Source organism: Monodon monoceros, unplaced genomic scaffold, assembly GCF_005190385.1.
Source record: "Monodon monoceros isolate NGI ecotype Baffin Bay Population unplaced genomic scaffold, NGI_Narwhal_1 Super_Scaffold_6, whole genome shotgun sequence".
In the NCBI taxonomy this organism is placed as follows: Eukaryota; Metazoa; Chordata; class Mammalia; order Artiodactyla; family Monodontidae; genus Monodon; species Monodon monoceros.
Genome location: NW_021703783.1, coordinates 7,122,819 through 7,144,432, shown reverse-complemented (window position 1 = coordinate 7,144,432; position 21,614 = coordinate 7,122,819). Strand labels below are relative to the sequence as shown.

At 37.1% G+C, this 21,614-nt stretch overlaps 1 protein-coding gene across 3 annotated transcripts in view; it reads right to left on the bottom strand.

Annotated features, from left to right (window-relative positions):
- Window positions 1-582: 582 nt before the first annotated feature.
- The window catches only part of RIMKLB (ribosomal modification protein rimK like family member B), a 131,424-nt gene continuing 110,392 nt past the window's right edge, over window positions 583-21,614 (bottom strand). For all 3 annotated transcript variants that reach the window (XM_029204560.1, XM_029204561.1, XM_029204559.1), the window contains exons 3-8: window positions 17,249-17,479; window positions 15,454-15,540; window positions 13,654-13,857; window positions 6,289-10,851; window positions 3,430-3,592; window positions 583-699 (exon numbers count right to left, since the gene is read on the bottom strand). In XM_029204560.1, the coding sequence (XP_029060393.1) occupies window positions 10,388-10,851; window positions 13,654-13,857; window positions 15,454-15,540; window positions 17,249-17,479 (986 nt within the window). In that variant the 3' untranslated portion in view covers window positions 583-699; window positions 3,430-3,592; window positions 6,289-10,387. The remainder of the gene's footprint in view (window positions 700-3,429; window positions 3,593-6,288; window positions 10,852-13,653; window positions 13,858-15,453; window positions 15,541-17,248; window positions 17,480-21,614) is intronic.

The following is a 21,614-nucleotide window of genomic DNA, read 5'->3' as shown; positions in this document are numbered from 1 at the left end:
AATGAAATCAGAATTTGTATCAGTATCTGCTTACAAAGCCCATGTTGTCAAAGCTTACAAAGCCTATTTTGTCAAAAGTACTAGGGCTGCCTCTGTATACACATGTATATTATTAGATCCCCTACAGTTCAAATAAAGTAGGTCAGACATGGGCTCCAGTCACAAGATTAAAATGTAGTGAGCAATGCTATGACAAGTGTGTGCTAGAGCCTTGTCAGAGTGAAACAGAAAAAAGGCTGCATTTCTTCAGAGATAAAAACACAGCAATAATTATTCAGCATGGACAGATAAACTGAGATGAAAGGGGCAGGAGAAAATCCAAATGCACATTTTAGTGCCTATCTTTGTGCCAAAAGGAGTAATCATATCAGAATATTTTATAGAGAGATCAGTCTGTCAAGAACCAAGGAGTTTCATCTTGCAAAAAGTGAAGAAAAAAAAGAGAATGACACATGTGGAGCTAGACATCAAGTCTAGATATGCAGACTGAAGTGAACCCATACAAAATGGAGTGAGCAGAAATAACTGACAAAAGAACAAACCATACTCCATGCTATTTCATTTCCAGTTCTGGTGTTTTTATTTTAGAAAGCATATTGAATTAAACAGGTTAGAGCTATTGCTTCCTTGTTCTGTGTACTTCTATCCTCCATTTGAAAAAACATACTGTCTTCATCCATTCTGTGAGATCAAAAGAACCTAGGGGGGAAACACACAGAGCTCACTTAAATCACAGTTTTAAACAGTCTTTATAATTAGGATGAGAAAAAAGAAAAGGAAAATAAGAAAATTAACTAATGTGACAATAAAAAAATACAAAATGTCTAGACTGCCAAAAAGAATCATAACCCTTTTTGTAATTACCACATTTCATCTTGGTGATCTCAGCTGACAAAGGTATACTAAGGTATATCATTCATTAAAAATTAAAGGCTTAAACCTGTAACAGGTTTAAAAGAGCAACCTTACTTCCCAGATTTACTTGATTCTTCTTCAGGAGAAACTATTCTTATTTCCTGAAATTTCTTCTCTCTAGAATCAACAATTCAATTTATAGGTCCATTATTTTATCTACTTTTTCAAGATGCTGCCAACACAAAAGCCAAAACTTTGGTCTTCATCACTGGAGTTTTGTGAGACTTATTTCAGTAAGACATCCATGTAAGCATACTTTCCTAGTGATTGATTTAAACTGTACTATAGAGATAATTTATATTTTACAAAAATCAACCCAATTTTAGACACTGAATTTCATATTAAAAAATACAATCATATAAAAGATGTGTCAGCAATATTACTCCTTGAAAACCCTACAATATAGACAATTGTGTTTTATTTTAGCACCAAGAGGAAAAAATTGAGGTAAGAACATTTTTTCTAAAACATCACAGAAAGTTATTGTAGCAAAATGCCTGAACAAACAAAACTAAACTTAAATGCTCTTACTCTAGTGCTCAAGACTACATTTTCAATAAATTATATAATGAGCAATAAATTTTGGTTCAGATTAAGATTCAAGCTTCTTTCAGTTCTAAAGCACTGACATCTCCATATAATAACCAAAATTTGTGACAAAACTCTTTTTAGAAGTTTAGAAATTCTAACCATATTAACTAAGGCATGTATTCTTGTGTTCCATACTAATATATGTAAAACTGTATTTAGCATTAAACAACTTTTTAATAGAAGGTGACTTCTTTTTATACTATTAAAAAAAAAAAACCAGAATTCACCATGTATTTAAACAATAATATCAGTTACTCTAGCTTCATGTTACGATAAATCCTTTATTCCAAGTATACACAGTAAGTCCATTTAACTATCTACTTCCCCTTGCTAACCTGTCAGAAAAAAAAAATTCAGAATATAATGTTTCACCTTTGTTGCAGATTGATTCATTATCCAGAATAGAAATAAAGGTAGGCCAGAGGAGAGGTAGAGGATTAGTGGTATAATAGATCTAAGAGATCCACTTCTCTTCTCTCTTGACCAGAAATTGCAAAGAACCTCTTTGCATCTTCTCTTAACAAGGGACACTTTTTTATTCTCAAACCCTGTAAATGATGTACTCATTAATTCTATGTACAAACCACCTAAAATGGCTGCCCACAGCTTGCCTTAGTATCCTAACCACAAGCCCAAACAGTGACAACTTTCTTTCTAATTCACAGCGGTCTCATTGCAGAGCACTTCACTTATTCAGTACTACAGCAGATTTTGAAGAATGCACGCCACATAATGCAAAGAGCACCATATTGGCAGTTAGGACACTTCAGATGTAGTCCTGGCTCTGTAATCTTAGTTACTAACTTCTCTGAACGTTAGTTTCTTTACCAGTAAATCCAAGATTGTAGTATACTACCTCTAAGCTTTCCACTTTAAAAATTCTAAACTTCTATGGTAGGCCTCTGTAGGCCAGCAGTTGAATCTGTTATTACAGATACTATAGTAAAACAAGTAGTTGAGTGAATAAACGGATCTGCAACTTATTAAAAGAATGGAAAATTACAGTCTTTAAATCTAGGGACTTCAAAATATCACTTCATTTCTTTTATTCAGCCTCATCAAATTCTAAAATGTAGAAAATCACAACACTGGTACTGATGCCCATGTCTGAAGGCAGCTGTTCATGGAAAGGAAACAGACCTATTTACCAGAGAGAACACAAATGAAAATGGGGACACACACACACACAGAGGAATAGGTGGGCAGAGACAAAAAATGACAACATTGGAAAAATAAAATCCCGAGGGACTGAATGACTAAAGAGAGAGATACCAAACCAGGAAAGCAGAAGCACAACTGAAGAAACAGTAAGAGAAGAAGGGCAGAGACAGATAAGCAAGACAGAAAGGTGAATATGCAGAACGGAACTGATGGGCAGGTACAGTGACAAGGAAATGGGACTAGAAAGGAAAGAGACAGCCAGAAGAAAAGGTCATTTTTACCACAAAATATTGTCAAATTACATACTTCTGTAGTTATCCCCCCAGTGCTCACACTAAAAAGGGGACACTTTCATTTTTACAAAATGATTAACAATGCATACTTCATTTATCTTGCAGATTTTTTTAAAAAATTCACATTTACTGTGAGATAGCATAATTTTTGCCATCATTAAGGTCTACATATTGGATATGATAATAACTCTTTCACAATGTATATCAAATCATCATCTTACAATTTTATCTGTCAGTTATACCTCAATAAAGCTGGGGGGAAAAAAAAAGGTTTCACATGTATCAATATACTGGAAATCCCTAATTTTACATATTGCTCATTTTTTTTCCAAATTAAAGAATGATAGTACCCCAGAGTTAGGACAAATTCATCCTACGTCAAGAATTTACAGGCATTCATGATTACACACCACAGTGACTTACAGGACACTGGTATCATATTGAAAACACAGTCTTGAAATTAACTTACCATTTAAGAGTCAAGATCAGGGATCGTAGTCCTGTTTCCATTTTTGCCCCCTTTGCTTGTCGTGGTATGTCATGCTCTATCGCTTCTCCTATGCAGATTCTGTCAGTAGCCATCAATCTGAAGAATTCTTTCTTCTGCTGCCACCTACCAGTTTATTTCTCTGCTGCAGCAGAAGAGTATATAGAAAAAGTTCTTGCTTACTATTCATATTAAACAGAAAAATCCCTTAACATTTCATATTTTCACATGTGTATGAAGTTCCTGTTTCCCCGAAACCTCCCCTCCAAGTTAAAACAACAAAAATCCCAATCACAGAAGATCAAAACACGTGTGATCAATGTTCATGCTAAGCTGGAGGAGGGGGGAGCTGGAAAGATTTAGACACTCAGCAGCTTCCATCTCAAGGAGCCATTCCTTTTCTGTTACTTTCCTTCTTCACCTGTCCCTACAAATAATAAATGCATAACTTAAAATTTTAACTAGGTAGTCAACTCCTCCAAATTTTAAGTTCAGAGACTACCAAAAGACTTGTGGAAGATGCAGCAATAAAGGAGTTTTTAAAAGTAATTCTAGAAACTAAGGGTGTTAGGCGCTTTACCTGCTTGAGTTTTCATGTTCTGGACTGCTTATTGCCCAATGGCTCTGAATACATTAAAACACGAACACATACGCCACCTACATTTAAAATAGGGTAGCATTTGTATGCCCGTATAAGCAATGGGTATATTTTTTGCAAAAGAGTAGTAATTTCATTAGGTCCTTTTAAAAGGACTGACCACAAATGCACATTTCCTCAAACTGTACACATACATAAAAGAATTAAGGGCAAAAAAGCGAGAGTGACAAAGGTAATAGCGGTTGTAGAACTGGAAATTAATACCACATAAATGTTTTGTTTTTTAATATCCTGAGATTCATTTCTATTCCCAGTCTCTTTATTATTGAGGTCTAAGTTTCAAATTTATTCTTTATTCGCTACTAAAGAACAATATGCTAGAATGAGCTAGTGATAACGATGAACTAGTAATAATAGCTTTTGTTCCACCCTCCCACTACCTTTACCCCAAAATAAAAACTTATTTTGTGAACTTAAAAAATAAAACAAACACTGACATAAGCACCAAAGGCTAGTCAACAGTGGCACTGCCGTGACATTGTTTCTACTTTCTCATTCCTTCCCCCATCTCAAGCCCCACCCTTTGACCTCTGATTATGGGATGAGCCTGAGCAGGAGAGTTGGTGATGTCAGGACTGCGCCGTTCCCACGGATGCTCCTAGAGGCCTGCTGTGCTTCTGGGAACTGGGGCACAGGGATGGCTGTCTGACTGAAACCTAAAACAACAACAATTCACCCCACCCCTCATGTTCCCAAACCCCACAGTAGCAGCCAGGTATATATACTATATAAGGACCATCTAATATAGTTTGAATATGGTGAAATCTGAAAGCAAGATCATTTTTAACATGGCAGTGATCTTGGGGGGTGCGGGGGGCAGCGGAATGGAGGTTCATAAATCCTCCACATCCCATGCAACCACAGAGTGCACACATGCTAATGCTAGCCATTCTCATTAGCAAGAGAACAAGATCCTTCCATATGTCATAAATTACTGCAGAAGTGCAGCCAGGATTCCTTTGTTGGTAAATTTCAGTTCAAGACATAAATATGTTTATCTTAAGATGCTTAGGGGAATGACTGTCCCTACCTCATATGAGTGAACTGAAGCACAAAACAAGTTTATGACTTATTTTATGCCTTCAGCTGTAGAAACAGCATTACAAGCCAGGATTTCCTATTCCCTAACTAGTGAGTTACTAGACTTCCAGCCTCCTTGGATAGGGCATCCAAAGAGAAATATATCTTGAAAAGGTCCTGACTACTGACACTGAAATTCTACCTATCAGAAAGAGGATTATCTCCCATAATGATAATAACTCATATTAGAGCTAAAACTTTGGAAAGGACAGGAAAAAGGAGGAAAAGGGTAGGGGGACTGGGGCAGACAGGAAAGGAGAGTAGTATTAACTAACAGGAAGGCTATTAAAATGGATAAGTTGTATTCCTGTTCCTGCCATTAACTTTGTTTTATGGGCTTGATTAATCTGCTCCAAGATCTTGTGCTTCAGAAATGCCCTCCAATCTGTTCAAACCTATAACTTTTCAATATTTAAACCATTACTTAATGATAATCTCGAATGGCTGACATCTCTTTGTTAGAATTAGTGCATCAGAAATGCTAAAATCATTAACTCTGAAATCACGCTGCTCCTGAAATAACTGAAATGCTATTACCTTTTGTCTCATTACCTTTCACTTTTATAATGAAGCCACAGAAAGAGAAGCACTACTAAGGTCAACTGAAGGCTATGTTGAGTTTTTACCATATATATAACCTAGAACCTAATTTTACCTTTTCAAAACTCTAGTTTTCCATACCTGTCCACTCCTAATTGATGTCTTTATACTGTGAGCTCACTGTGTATTCGGAACACCAACCCCTGAAAAAGCTTAAGCCAGAGTAGCACAATGGAAGAAACATACAAACCCAAAACAAAAACAAAGCTAAAAAAGTCACACTCTGAAATAATTATAGACATATATGCAAGGAATGGAGATATCTAAATGGCTAAAACAAATCCCCAAAGAAAGTCCTGGGTTCATCCCAACCAGTTCAAACTTTACCCCCAAAACTTTTTCTATAACCAAATTATTTGCTAGATATGTTTATACATTGTTTTTTGAAATCCAAGTTATATTACAAACCCATTGGTGCCTTCAAAGTACATAAAAGAAAGGAAATTTTAAAAAGAAAGTAAAGTTAGCCTTGTGATGAAAAAAAGGAGAAAGAATCAAATTACCTGCCAGCAGGCTGGGGCTGTGCCTGAATCCAAACCGCTGCATTTACCATTCATTCTACAGCTGCATTATTGGGGGAAGGGGAGTTTAGAAGGGCACTGACCCCGAAAGTTCTCAATACTTCTCACTCATCATCAGGAAGGGGGAAGAAGGAAAGTTTTTTCTCTGGGTATTTTTTTGTTTGTTTGTTTTTGTTTTTTTGTCTCCTGAAAAGGCTGGCAAAGAACAGTAATAGTGCAAGCAGTTAGAATATTTCTTTAAAAACAATTTTAAAAATGCAAAACATTAAGGAATTTAAAACACCACATTTTCGTTAATATAGAAAGAATTTTCACTAGAGTTAGGCAGCCACCCCAAAACAGCATGGCAAAAGGGCATTGGTATAAAGGAAATAAAATACCACACAAAAATCCAAAACAAAACTAAAAACATTTCAAATTAAACCTGGAAGACTAGAAGATTCCAACAGCAGATTTCTGTCCACTACTGAAACATTCCAAAATCCAAGCTTCAAAGGCGCCTAAATGTATCTTAAATGAAATTTTGTTTTGTTTGGTTTAAGAAAAAAAAAAAAGAAAGAAAGCAGTGAACCTGGTTATAAATCCTGCAATATATTACATTTAAAAAATCCTAGTACGACAGAAACAAATTATAAAAGAAATTAAACAAACAAACAAACAAATAAAAACAGTAGCAGCAGAGGTTACCTGTCTGAGCACCTACATTTTCTTAGGAGGGGATCGTGTCTCACCAGCCATATAGCCCATAAACCTTCTCAAAAAGAGTGAGCCAGGAGAAAAATGTAACACAAGATTTGATTTCACAATGTCTCTAAGCGCCCCAGACCCCAAACTGGGGACTCACTGAATGAAGAGAATTTCTTTTTCCTTTGTTTTCTTCTTGAGAAAAAGAAGAGATGATCTTGAAAGTCAATTACTTCTTTCAACGCCTTCGATACCTTTTCAAAAGTCTGATAAAGCACTTGATGAAAGCAAGTCTCTTGATGGATTTTTCTAATGTTCCAGGGTATTTTCTTATTTGATAGCATATACAGAAATACTTCAAAGTTCAGTGGAGTTAAAGCCAACAGAAATGACCAATCAAAAGAAAATAACTATTAAGAATTTTAAATGGAATAGTTCATATTTGTGTGTTTATGTATATACATAGTCCACTTTTCATCATGGGTGACATAAAAACAATATCAGAATTACTTTTAAATACAATTCAGAATTACAATTTTAACAAGGTACAATACTTTTACAATAATTCAGATTTTTGCATGATAAAATAACAACTATACATATTTGATAAATACACATTTTTACCTCTCATAATAGCAATAAAGATCTTAAAGTTACTCAACAATATGAAAATATATTTAACTTTCACTTAAATATCTGGGCTGTTTTATTTGGGTTCTTCCAGTATGGTTTGCTCTTATTCTTTTTTTTTTTTTTTTGCTCTTATTCTTTACCTTACTTTTTGAAGGAATTCAAGAGGATATTCATGTTTTTAAACTCTAAGATGTCCATTCAGTGTACGATCCAGAAATAGGTTGGTAAGGCTATGTTTTAACATAGTGTGAATGCACAAAAGATGGGCAGTGAGTAAAACTAACAGTGAAATAATCTCAGATATTTCTTCTAACGTACTTGGCTAATTTGATAATTTTTTTAAAAGGCTACCTACATTTTTCCTGGTGCCTTATCCCACCCAACAGAAACCTTGAGTTTTTCATCAAATAGACAGGGTGTTCTATTTGTGTTTTAAAATTCACTAATCTATATACATGTGACATGTAACTATTCAAAGTATATGTATCATAATCTATGTGGCAACCAGATGGTCTCTACACACATATGAATGATGATTTAATTAAGCGATTCCTTCTCCCTTGTTTATTTCTCTATCCCGAATAGTGTGCATCTTCCAAAGTATGGTCATTTAGTAAAAGAAGTACCAAGTGAGCCAGAGGTACTTATATATTCCACAATATGTCACACAATAACCCTGTACAAGTCAAATTCTTTTAGATGAGATGAGAATATCCTAAAATAAATTAGAAAGTCCTCTTATGTATCTTTTTCTAAGGTGAAATGAGACACTGCACAGATCAGAGGTACTATTCTATTTGTCAACAATCAACCTTTCACTCCATTTTAATATTATTTAATTCTATGGAAAAAACACGTTTTATTACATTCCTTTTTTAAAATGGGGGAAAAACTGTACAAGTAAGCATGATCAAACCTCTGTTAGAGCTGGTTAATACTGATCTTATTGCCTCGAAGTCTCTCTAGTAGTGTCCAAGAAATTATGTTTAATGTCCATCTGAAGGAAAAAAGCACTGGAGAGGCAAGAAAGGACTCGGGTAAAAAGCTTCAGAGGATTGTAGGGAGATGGAACTTGCCGCTTAAAAAAATTACGTTGAGCTCTGGTGCATCTCCATTTCTTAACACACCTTCCAAACCATTCACTGGGATAGTTTTACCCATGTTTAAAGGCTCATATTATATGCAGTTTGGGGGCTTTTATAAATTCAGAAATAAAGTAATATAAAGAGTAGAATATTGAAGGCTTCAGAGTAGGGCTATAAGAGACTCAATACTGCTAAGTAAGTCCCCAAACAAAAACGGTCAGTCCACCCCAACCCAAAACCTATGTGTAATAGGAGAAAATGCACAGCAAGAAGCAGAGGAAAAGCATGTAGCCTGGAATAAATCATACACTGAACAGTCTAGAACCAAAGAAAAAAAGCAAACAACATACATATACACAAAAGCCTAAGCAGCAGCCATTCTCCTCATGTCTTTAGGTGAGTACCTCTACCAGTAGATTATTGTTATGAAAACGACTCAGCTGTTTTTTTTTAAAGTAAAAAACTGTTTCCCATCATGCTCCATTTTCTAGAATCTTTCCTTTTTGATTGGTTGGTGTAAACAAAAAGCAAAGCACATAAACATGCAAGCGTGCACGTGCGTGCACACACACGCACGCGCACACACACACCCTCCTAAAATGTGAAAAATGCAGATATATAACGCTGGTATTAGAAATCACTTCAACTTTATACTTAGGAACTTATAGACCCTTGATTTGCCCCCCAAAAATATTCTTCCTTGTCCTTATTCTTTAAATGCCCAACCACCAAAAGAAAAAAGGAAAAAAATAAAAGGCTTTAAATGCACATGTTTCAAGTCAGTGTCTTGTTAACAAAAAAGGTAGCATTTTCTTCACTTTGGCCATTGTTAAAGATGCAGGCATAGATCAGGGAATGTTAAGACTAGCATGTATTTAAAAAAAAAAATGCAACATTAACAGAGCATATATCTTTCAAAAAAGGCTAAAACACTAACAAATACAAGTCAATGCACATATTTTTAACTGGTGCAATTTCATCTACAATGGAGTAAATGTTATTTTGTGTGCCAGACATTGCAATACTGTTCATTTCCCTTTTATCATGCAAACATGCCAACTTTATCATTAAAAAAAATCTTTATTGGGTCACATTCACGTTGCCCTCCCACCCAAATTAAGGGGGAAAAAGTCAATAACAGAGCTCCTCAAGATTTCGTAACTATGAACATAAAGCTATCCTAGATAATAGTGTATAGGCTGAATTTTCAGATTTGTATAAAAAAATTATAATTTAGGTAGATGTCTTCCTCACGGATTACTACAATGTGAAGTTACACTACTCTGAAATTTGTACCAACTGTACAAAAACAAAAGCAAGAGACCATGAAAAAATTATGTTCTTCATGGCCTGAGAGCCTACACATTTCTCTGAGTAATGTAAAACTACGAGAGCCTGACATTTTTCTGTATCTCACCTCTTCTGCCTCTCTATCTGTAGGATTTGTAAATCAAAGTCAGTAACATCTTAGTAGCAAAGGTCTCGTCTATCTCCCCATTCTTCCTTCCTAACTAATCCTACTCAATTTTCTCTCATCTTTCTGAGCATTTTCCATGAACAGCATTGCAAGTTGGTTTAAAAAAAAAAAAGAAAAAGAAAAAGAAGAAAGAAAGAAAAAAAGGAAAGAAGAAAAAGAAAGTTTTACAAGGGTTTTGTTGGTTAATTATTTACTGGTGGAATCACTCCACCAGGAGTTTGATTTCATTGGCTAGCAGTTGGTTCATGTTGAATAGGCCCCCCGGGAGCTTGGTGAGCAGCTCTCGCTCCGTGGTTTCAGGGTCGCTGTCAACAGAGCTGGAACTTGCGCTCATGTTGTCGACAGCAGTGTTGGCTGGGGGACCCAGCTCCGGCTCACTAGTCTCACTGGCCGTGGACACCACGGAGAGCAGGGACATACGCCGGGTGAGCCGGCCAGAGGGCAGAAGGGAGGCGGCATAGTCCGCTATGATACCAGCTACATCTAGATTACAAGCCTTATCAAAGGCTATGAAACCTACATTTGCATTGGCCTCGCAGACACAGAAGGAGCCGTCGTCTTTCGTCAACAGGTCAATGCCACACACATCCATTCCCAGGATATTAGACACCTGGATAGCTAGCTGTTTCCCTTGTTCACTCAATGAGCACATCATCCCGACACCACCTGGCAAAAGAGAAATAAGATAAGAAGTTACCAAAATGATGAAATTTTGGAGTAAAACTAAAGCTGACCTTAAAGTTAGCCTCTAAGGCTAAACCTCTCTTCTAAATCAGTAGAATAGCAAAAGTGTTATTCTAGTGTAAAATTGGGACTCTGAAGTCTAAGATTCTTTCATTAGGGAATCCCCTTCCAACGCAGTCTCTTGACAAATTCATGACTTAGTACTTTTTCCATATGCTATTTTTTTCTGAAGACATTAAACTTTCACCGAAGCCTATCTTACTTGCAATCACATGGAACTGTTGCATAAATACAGTTAAACCACTTAATGTTGTTATTGGTTTTTATCAGTTTCAGATTTTGATTTGTAAAAACAGAGATGCATAACAAGGACAGAGGACAGAATCTAGGAACATGCTTTTCTTCCTCCACAGTCCCAATTCTAATCTCTTTGCTGTTCCTAAGCCAAAAGTATTCTGGGGTTTCAGGTAGCTGGAGGACTGTATGTGAAGTCTTCGCTGGTATCTGAGAGAAAAGAATTAGAACTAGTTGGAGACAGTTTCAAGACTAGAAAGGACTAGATAAGGACTAGAAAGCAAAAGAATTTTGACAAAACCTTGGCTTAAGGAGCTCAACAAGAGGAAAGCTGACATCAGTACTATGTAAGTATGCCTGACCCAAAGAGACCAAAGGTAAATGCACATATGACCAGAGTCCCCCTTACCACTGTGGCTGGAAGAGTATGGGGAGGGGAGTGCAGGAAGGAGGGGACTGGCACACTAGCCAATGAATTAGATGACACTGCTTCTCAGCATCCATAGTACTGAGGCCATCTGGAAAGCTCCAAATAACCAGAGCAGAGCTCTGATGTGACGTGACAATAACAAATAACAAGCTATGACTTGAATGAAAGAAATAAGAGCACAAATTCAAGTTTAGCACAAAAAGACTCTCTGAACTAACACAAAAACATGATTACCCAACTTAAAAGTTTCAACAGAGGAACTGAAGGAGAGTTGCTTTTGTGAGTCTAACTTATAACTTGGAAAATCTACTGTAAGAAATATTTTGAAGCACATACAAAAAACCTGAGGTGAAGTCACAAAAGAAGGAGAAAAAATTTGGATAACTGAATCAGAAAAACCCTAACCCCCAGAAGGAGAGAAGAAATTTTCCTGAAGCTTAGAAAAACTGAATCTGATAGAAACAGCTTACTAAAATCCAGGTTGGACTGACTGAGAAGAGACACATATCTAAAAATATCCTGACAAAACTGTTACGCATTTCAAATAAAACAAAACAACCAAAAATAAGAGAACAAAACAAAACAAAAAACAAACTTACAAAGAATATAAATTAACTACCCCCCTCCCAAAATCAAGAGTAGATTTGGACATTCAATTGCAAAAGTGTAAACTGTAGAGCAGCAGAACAGAAGCAAGACTCACACAATTTAAGAATCCTATCTCAGCCAATATATCATTCTCCTTTGAGAAAGACAGCAAGCTATGAGGTATCTATCACTCACATACACCATCCAGGGAAAATAATCAAGAAGAGATACTAACATAACAGCAAATGACTAAGGACAGAAAACTCAAGATATGGGAAGATGCAGATGGGGAGTAAAGAGTGACTAGTAGTGTGATTCTTGCAATACAGGTGTAATTAACTCTAAACAGATAAAGACTGCCTGGGAATGGATAAAGTAAGTGCTACATAAGGATTCTTGAAACAGAAGAGACACACAATAAAAGAAATTCTATTATAGACTTGAACTAAAACTATTAAATGGTTTCAGAAAAACACTGGAATACAAAGCCCAGGGAAGCAGAAATTTGTGTCTGTTTTGTTCACGGCTATATAGAAAATACTGCTATAACAGCACTTGATACTTAGGAGGTACTCAAAAATATTTGTTCAGTGAATGAATGAATCAAGAGGGAGGAGTAGGAAGGGAAGTAAAACTGTTCTAATCCTCTCATGGGAAGAGAGAGGGAACAAGAGGTGATGCATTTTGAGAGTAGAGATTTCAAGGAGTTTGGATATGAGGGGTTAGACTAGAGAGGAGATCAAGAATGACTCCAAGGATTTTGGTCTAAACTAGAAAGATACAGTTGCCAAAAAACAATCAGGAGAAAACTGTGGATGGGACATATTGGGAGGAGGAGTTAGATGAGGAGTTCAGTTTTGGACATGTTAAGACTAAAATGTCTAACAGACATCTACATGGAAATATCGAGAGGCAGTGATTTACATGTGCCTGGAGTTCAGGAAGAAAGCCTAAACTGGAGAAATAAATTTGAAAATAATAACATAGATAGCATCTAAAGCCATGAGCTAGGTAAGATTACTAAGAACGTAAAATACACAGAGAAGAAGAAAAAACCCAGACTACGCTCTGAGGCGCGTCAACGGTAAGAAATCTCAGAAGATATACACTTAAGCAAATCAAAATCAGCAACATTCTTTGGACCAACGGGTAAAATGGGTTAGGACACAGCTTAAATGAAATAATATGACCAAAGAGGGAATTTGTTAGACATTTCACACATGTGCAAATTGGGGTACAAATTGAGCCTGGGTGAAAGCAAATTTATGATTCAGAGAAATCCAACTTCATTACTAGAAAAACAATTCTATACTTTTATTATATTCGTGGTAAATCTATGAATCATATTTACATGTGAAAGATACGTTTTTCAACATATTAAATAAAAAGATCTAAGTTATATACAAATACTCACTGAATAAGCTTTAATAGTATTACTTTATATCCTAGAAAGACACTTGCATTGCTTTTACCTAGTGAGCAGTTGCTTTGCATCCTCCCATCCGTTGAACAGCGTAACATGGTGCCAACCACACGGCCTCCCACGACAATGACACGTACATCCCTTCCATGAGACTCTTTAACATACTTCTGAAACAGGTATGGAGCTTCATGGCGAATAAGATGGCTTAGATCAGCCAAATGGTGCTTATCGCGAGCCAAGAAAACTGCTTTGCCTGTGGTCGAAAAGAATAAAAAATGTAAGTCAACAAACTATGAGCAGTTGATATCATTACCTGCATTTTCTTGTGTCCCTATCTCCTTTTTCAGAACCAACTGCTTTTTAACCAAAGTAACAGCATTATGGTAAAATGTATATAAAGACCAACTAAATATTTGGGTTCTTAAGATTTGTATTCCTCCAGGTTAGCCAATAATACTAGCCTCACTTATCAACAAAACATTTTTCTGAGTTAAAACATATGTTTTATATATTACACAATATTAAGATGCCATGTTTGCACATAGTAAAGTAGCAGTATGTTACTACTTCTATGCCAACAGAAGTGTCTGCTTTTAAAACATGGTTATAGGGCTTCCCTGGTGGTGCAGTGGTTGAGAGTCCGCCTGCTGATGCAGGGGACGCGGGTTCGTGCCCCGGTCCGGGAAGATCCCTCATGCCGCGGAGCGGCTGGGCCCGTGAGCCATGGCCGCTGAGCCTGCACGTCCGGAGCCTGTGCTCCGCAGCAGGAGAGGCCACAACAGTGAGAGGCCCGCGTACCAGAGGAAAAAAAAAAAAAGGATATAAATCCTTTGACATTCTTCCCATCAAGAGGAGGCAGAATCTATATCCTATCCCTTGAATCTAGGAGGGGACGTAATTGCTTCAGAAAGAATACAGAATAGGCAAATCTCTCTGACTTCTGAGGCTAAATTGTAAAAGGTCACACAGATTCTTTGTTCACTGGAGCATTCACTGCAGGAGCCCTGAGACTTCTTGGCTGCCATACTGGAGAAGCCAAGTAGAAACAGTGCAGTCAAAAGTCCCAGCTGAACCCTGACCCAGCTATCTCTGTCAAAGCACTAAACCTTGTGAAGTACTTGGATTTATGAATCATTTTATGCCTTAAGAAATAGTTACTTAATCTGAAGTTATTAAGATATTTTATACACTGTCTTCAAACTATATAAATTGGGATGGGGATGATGGAGTTGGTGATCTAGAATCCTTGCATTGTTGAAAAGGAAGATAAAGATATTGAGACTCAGCCTACATTAAAGTATGCATCTTAAAATCTCTAGGATAGGGGCTTCCCTGGTGGCGCAGTGGTTGAGAGTCTGCCTGCCGATGCAGGGGACACGGGTTCGTGCCCCGATCCGGGAAGATCCCACATGCCGCGGAGCGGCTGGGCCCGTGAGCCATGGCCGCTGAGCCTGCGCATCCGGAGCCTGTGCTCCGCAACAGGAGAGGCCACAACAGTGAGAGGCCCGTGTACCGCAAAAAAAAAAAAAAAAAAAAAAAATCTCTAGGATAACCACTAAACGAACAGAAATGTGAGTTGTTGTTGTTCCAGCCTAGAGGAACAATTCACAAAAGCGCCTTCTGTAAGTCTGAGGTACCATGCACCTAGCAATTTCCCTACAGTAATTCTTCAGAAGCTCTGCTTCAAAAGCTATAAACTTCAATTGACAAGACTACGTCTAGTCAATAACCATGAGCAAATACAAGGCAGATCTAAGTTAAGCCTTAAAAAAATCTGTTTTGTATAACCACTTATTAATTCTCAAGAGTAATTTCAATATTATGTGTGGTAGCAACAACTCATACACACCTCTATGACCCCGTGTATTCTTCACTACCATTGGGAACTCCAGTACTTCTGCTTCATCAATCATTTTAGCAAAATTTTCATGACCACCTGGTTTGAGCAAAAAAGAAATTTAGGAACAGCAACAGAGGTGTTCTGTGATAAATTTTATCTATACTAAAGTCAGCAAGACAAGGGAGGTTTAAGGTAATAACCTGATGGCTAAATTTTGTCTTCAGTTAAACAACCACTCCTTTTAAAATGGATAAAAACTATAAATATTCTAATATACAACTCAAAGAAATTAAAACAAAGTTTCCTGATTCTATAACATTTTTCATATTTTTAGCCCTTATTTCTTTACCACACAAATAATAGAAGCCAAGATCTACTTTAGTATACAGAATTCTATTTGGATTAAGAAACAGAAGAGTGAGGCAGTTGGGTAGACTTATCCAAAGTTGAAAAGATGCTGCATGCACAGGCATGGCTCTCTCTCTCATCAAATACAGAAATTAATATTTCTTATCTCTATTATAAATCAGAGTTCTTTCTACACTGAGCTATTCAGTACCCATGGGTTATGTCTTGTTCTGTTTATATTCCTAGGAACAAACAATACAGAAGCAAAGCTACAGCAAAAATGGATTGTAGTTGTACAAAATCAGCATGATGACAGAATAATCACACCAAGAAAAGGTTCATTAAACAACTGTGATATCATAAATTTTCAGCTTAGAGATATGAAGATGACCTAGTCTCCAAATTTTAAACCTTAAACGTGAGAGCACAGGTAATATTCATTAATTTGGTTAATATACTTTTCTCCTTTCCATTCTCTTAAAATCAGAATTGTAGAACGATGAAATAAGCTATATAATATCTCAAAAGCATCAGGAAGAGAGAACTCTCAAACTGTAACGGGACAGGAATTTCTTTTTAAAGCCTCGTTAACTCTCCAAGCATTCTGCTGGACATTTTAAGAAATATTTTTATGAAAAAGTATACTGATTTATAGCAAGTCTGATTCTTTCCAAACTAGAAAAACTGGAAAGGCAGGAAATATATTAACATAATCCTGTTTACAGTAGTGCTACTCCAAGTGTGGTCCAGTAACCCCTGCCTGTTTGTGACTTCTTTGCTACTGATGTGTCCAAATAAATACAAAAAGAGTAAGCACAAGAAAGCAATTTGGCATTGCTCTGCTATTTTTACGATACTTTACGTGTACTTATGCACAGGAAATGGGTCTTAAAAAAAAAAAAATAGTCCTCTACCACAGATGATTTTAGAAGCACTGGTTTAAAGCACACCTAGTATAGTGTAATTTTCTTTAAAAATAGGAAAATATTTATGAACCATTATCATGAAAATGGTAATGAAGATAATCAGAAATTACAGAGATGACAGATTCTTTTACCTCAGGGGTTGCCACACTAAGGACTGATTTGGCATACAGCCCTTTTCTGTAATTAAGTTTTACTAGAAAACAGCCACACTCATTGTTTAAGCTTTGTCTACAGCACGTTTCACAGTACAACAGCTTTACTGAGGGTCACAAGAGAGAACTTATAGCCTGGAAAGCCCAAAATATTTACTATTTGACCCATTACAGAAAGTTTGGTCAGTCCATTCTACTCATACCATACACAGATTCATAATTCTCCTGCCCAGTTTGTTAAAACTGAAAATCGCTTCTAAGAGTTCTTCCTTGTTCACAAATTTCATTATATCACATAACCCTAATAGTTTAAGTAGGGCTTTCAAAACTTATTGGTGCTCTAAAATTTAGGCTATAAATTCTTATTAGTTAACTCACCATAAGAGAAAGTATCTGGCAGAGGAACACCATGACCTGCCAACTCTTGAAACGTCCAGAACTTATTAACACAGTTTAGGATGGCTTGAGGTCGGTTCATCAACCTGCATCCCATCTTCTCCAGATGACGCAAAACAGTGATGTCACTATCACTTTGCACCCAAGGGGTTGGTACTCTCACTACCACCACCTGAGGGTAGGCAGTAATTAGTTCTCCATTGATACGAAGACCTGAAATATACAGAAATGAAACCATAACCATTAAAGGGGAATATACAATAGAGAAACAGATATATACCAAAGCTTAGGTCTCAAAACTAAATGTACTATTTTGCTAACATTTCACTGGGACAGAGAGACATTCCTCCTTAAATAATTTTCTTTTGTAAGAACAAAGAAGATGTAATAAGAAGAATGTATGCCTGGGTAAATAAATTACAGTACATGTCAATACAATGAAGTATTACATATCCATTAAAAAGAATGTCATAAATCTCCATGTTCGAAGATGGAAAGAATGTCCAGATGCATAAGGTTAAGTTTTTTTTAAAGCAATTAACTCTTGTGTTTACATATGTACAGAAAATATATAAAAATGGCTTTCTCTGAGTATGTGTGGCTGGCAAGGCAGGAAGGGAAAGGCAGAATGAGGAACTTCAAAACATTTTGCTCCATGCAATTCTCTATCTTTTTTAAGTGAGGATATATGCTTTTAGTACAAAAAGAGAATTTTCTTTTTGTAAAAAAAATAAATGTATTTATTTATTTATTTTTGGCCGTGTGGGGTCTTTGTTGCTGCGCGCGGACTTTCCCTCGTTGTGGCGAGCAGGGGCCATTCTTTGCTGCGGTGCACAGGCTCTCACTGCGGTGTCTTCTCTTGTTGCGGAGCACGGGCTCTCAGCTCGCGGGCTTCAGTAGCTGTGGCTCGAAGGCTCTAGAGTGCAGGCTCAGCAGTTGTGGCGCACGGGCTTAGTTGCTCCGCGGCATGTGGGATCTTCCCGGACCAGGGCTTGAACCCGTGTCTCCTGCATTGGCAGGCAGATTCTTAACCACTGGGCCACCAGGGAAGCCCCAAAAAGAGAATTTTTAAAAGAGCAGTTTTCTGAGTTTTATCCAATACCATTCTATTTTTAAAGAGGTCCCAAATAATAAAGGAACAAGGTACTTGTTTCTCCTTACAACCTACTTTCATTTAAAAACTACATATACTTATTTAAATAACATTCAAATACAAAAATATAACACATTTACCTCCCATCCAACATCCTACACAGTGTTAATAGTATGTATTAACTAACAGTTAATAGTTAACTAATAGTATGTTAATAGTATTTTCCCCACCATTATCTAATTATAGAAAAATATATATAATTTTTAGACAAATGAGATACTTTGTTTACATCATTTTATGTCACTTTCTCTCATCACTTAAAATTATACCAGACATCTAAGTCAGTGCACATATAACTGTATTGGGCTCAACAGAATTATATTTAAAGATACACCACATGATCAATCCCTTACTCATGGACATTCATTCATTGAATAAACATTAAGTAATTACTATGTGTCAGATTCTTTTCTAAAAGTTGGGAATAGATTGGTAAATAAGGCAGATAAGGTCCTTGACTAGTCACTGTACTCTATATACATTTACATACCCAGGACTTTTACAGTTAGTGAGTGAGTGAGTGTGTGTGTGTATATGTGTATGTACACCATATTCTTTATACATGCATCTGTCAATGGACACTTAGTTTGCTTCCACGTTGTAATTATTATAAATAAAGCTGCTATGAACATGGGGGTGCAGATAAATCCTCAAGATAGTGATTTCATTTCCTTGAGGTAATATGCTGGATCCACAATTCTGAGCCAAAAGAGATCTTATCTTTTCTGATTAAGGGAACTGAGGTTATGTGCTTGATATTACCTGTTGATACTTCACACCATCCCCATCTTTTACTCCCTCCCTGTATGGCAGGGACTAGAAGCACTTCCTACTCTCCCTTGCCAGCAGGATTCTATTTTGAGAATCCACCAACGAGAGACAATTACACAAAATTTTAAAGGTCAAAGAGAAGTAGAAGTCATTATTCTCCAGGGGCAGCTACAGGTAGCGCTGTGGTCATCAGCAGATGTGAGGTTTTTTGCCAAAGGCTTCAGGCATTGTCCTTGCAGTCGTTCACTGACCATGCTGCTACAGGCATCTTGAGATCAGCAGCAGCGGATTCCTGCAATCCTACATTTTCTCATTTCCTGGGCTTTTGTGCTGACTTGCCTCAACAGGAAAATCTAAACAGCATTTTACTTGAAATCAGAAAAAAGCCTAGTGACCAAATTGGGAGTTAAAAGGGGACGTGGAGAATGGGAAAGGTGAAAAGGGAACCCAGTTTACGGCAAAAGATGCTGCCTCTGGGTGTAGATATGAAAGATTCTGGTGATAACATCAAAGTAGAACTATTCTGTAATAGTTGAAGTACGGATGGGAACTATACAGATGTGTATATACAATACACATGTGTATTACAGGTGTGTAAAATACTTCATATCTGGTAGTGTGGAGTGTGTGTGTGCTTACAGAAGGAATCAGCCCAAGACTTAATACCTAAAGAAATGGGGACGTATAGGCTGAAAAAAGAAAAAGAAAAAATGGCAATTCCTAGGACTGGATTTGATGAATCTCAGTTAAGGGACACGAGAAGGAAGCAAAAACCTGAGGAAAAATGAGTCAAAAACCCAGGAAAATCTAGTTTTAAGTAGTAATATGAAAAATAAGAAAAGTCAGTGTTACCTGGAGAGAATAATCAAATTCGTTACATGAAACAGAGGTAAAACAAAGATTGAGTTTGGGAAAACTTGAGTGATCAGGAAAAGAGACACTGTCAACTGTCAAGAGAAAATTCATCCATTATGACATTATCTTCTCATTTCCCTAAAATGGAGACACTTTTTGCACCTTTTAAGAAAGGGGATAGAGAAGGCAATGTGTTCCACTCTCGGTCTGCTGCCAACGGAAATTGGGAATATGGGAGTACTTTATCCAAAGCATAGTCCGATCTGCATAGCACACTATGTGGGCATTACTGAGGATGGAAAGAAATTCAATGCCTCCAGTAACAGACACTTTATTATCCTAGACAAGCAGAAGGTGATCCGAGACTGCCCAGAAAGAAGGGCAGGTACAGATGAATGTGAGCAAAAAAAAAAAAAGGCAAAGTATTACTGATCTCTTGAGTACTCTTAGTAAATACCACTCATCTTTGATGCAGAGCTTATAAAACTGAAATATAGGGAGGATGACTCTTTTCCTTAGATCCCTGTTATTCATTATACACATGCACAATTCCACTCTACTCATTGTGAAAACAGCTATTCCAATTGAATGTGCTACCAGTCAGCTTTGCTTTCAATTCCACTTCTTCAAGCGTATACTGTCTTTTTTGCTCATCATCTTAAACAGCAACTTATGAAACTATTCATCTAGTTTTGTTTCACACTGGGATAGAGATTTCAATATAAATATTTTGGGTAAGTTTTGAATTAAGTGTATGATTAAACATTAAAAGCTGGGCTTCCCTGGTGGCGCAGTGGTTGAGAATCTGCCTGCTAATGCAGGGGACACGGGTTCGAGCACCTGGTCTGAGAGGATCCCACATGCCGCGGAGCAACTAGGCCCGTGAGCCACAACTACCGAGCCTGCGCGTCTGGAGCCTGTGCTCCGCAACAAGAGAGGCCGCGATAGTCAGAGGCCCGCGCAACGCGACAGAGTGGCCCCCGCTTGCCACAACTAGAGAAAGCCCTCGCACAGAAAACGAAGACCCAACACAGCAAAAATAAATAAATTAATAAACTCCTATCCCCAACATCTTCAAAAAAAATTAAAAGCCAATAAATAATGAGTTAACCTTAGAATAGCAATGGGGTTGGGAACAATTTTTATTCCTACATTTTTTAGATAAAAATGTATTATGTATTATTAAAAGGCTGCTACTGTTGTCAAGGCAGAGTGAGAAAGTGCTGAGGGCTGATTATTCTCCCAAGTTGAAAGATTCCTTTGGGATATTAATAATCTCCTTGCCAGTGATTAAGCGGGAAATCTCTCATGTAGCCTGCTCTACACCTGTGCTTTCTGAAACTAGTTTGGCTACATGGTAAGTACTCGGTGTTTTCATCCTCAGGAAATAAGGATAGGCTTATGTGCTGACTGGCATTTCTTTCTCTTCCATCCTTTAGTATTCCAGAGGATTTACCAGGACCTCTGGAATCACTTTAAAGCTAACAAATTTTAAGAATTTAAACTGGAAGTTTCCAGTGAAGGAGCTATTTGTACACAATTAAAAAGCGACACAGTCTCTGTGCCAAA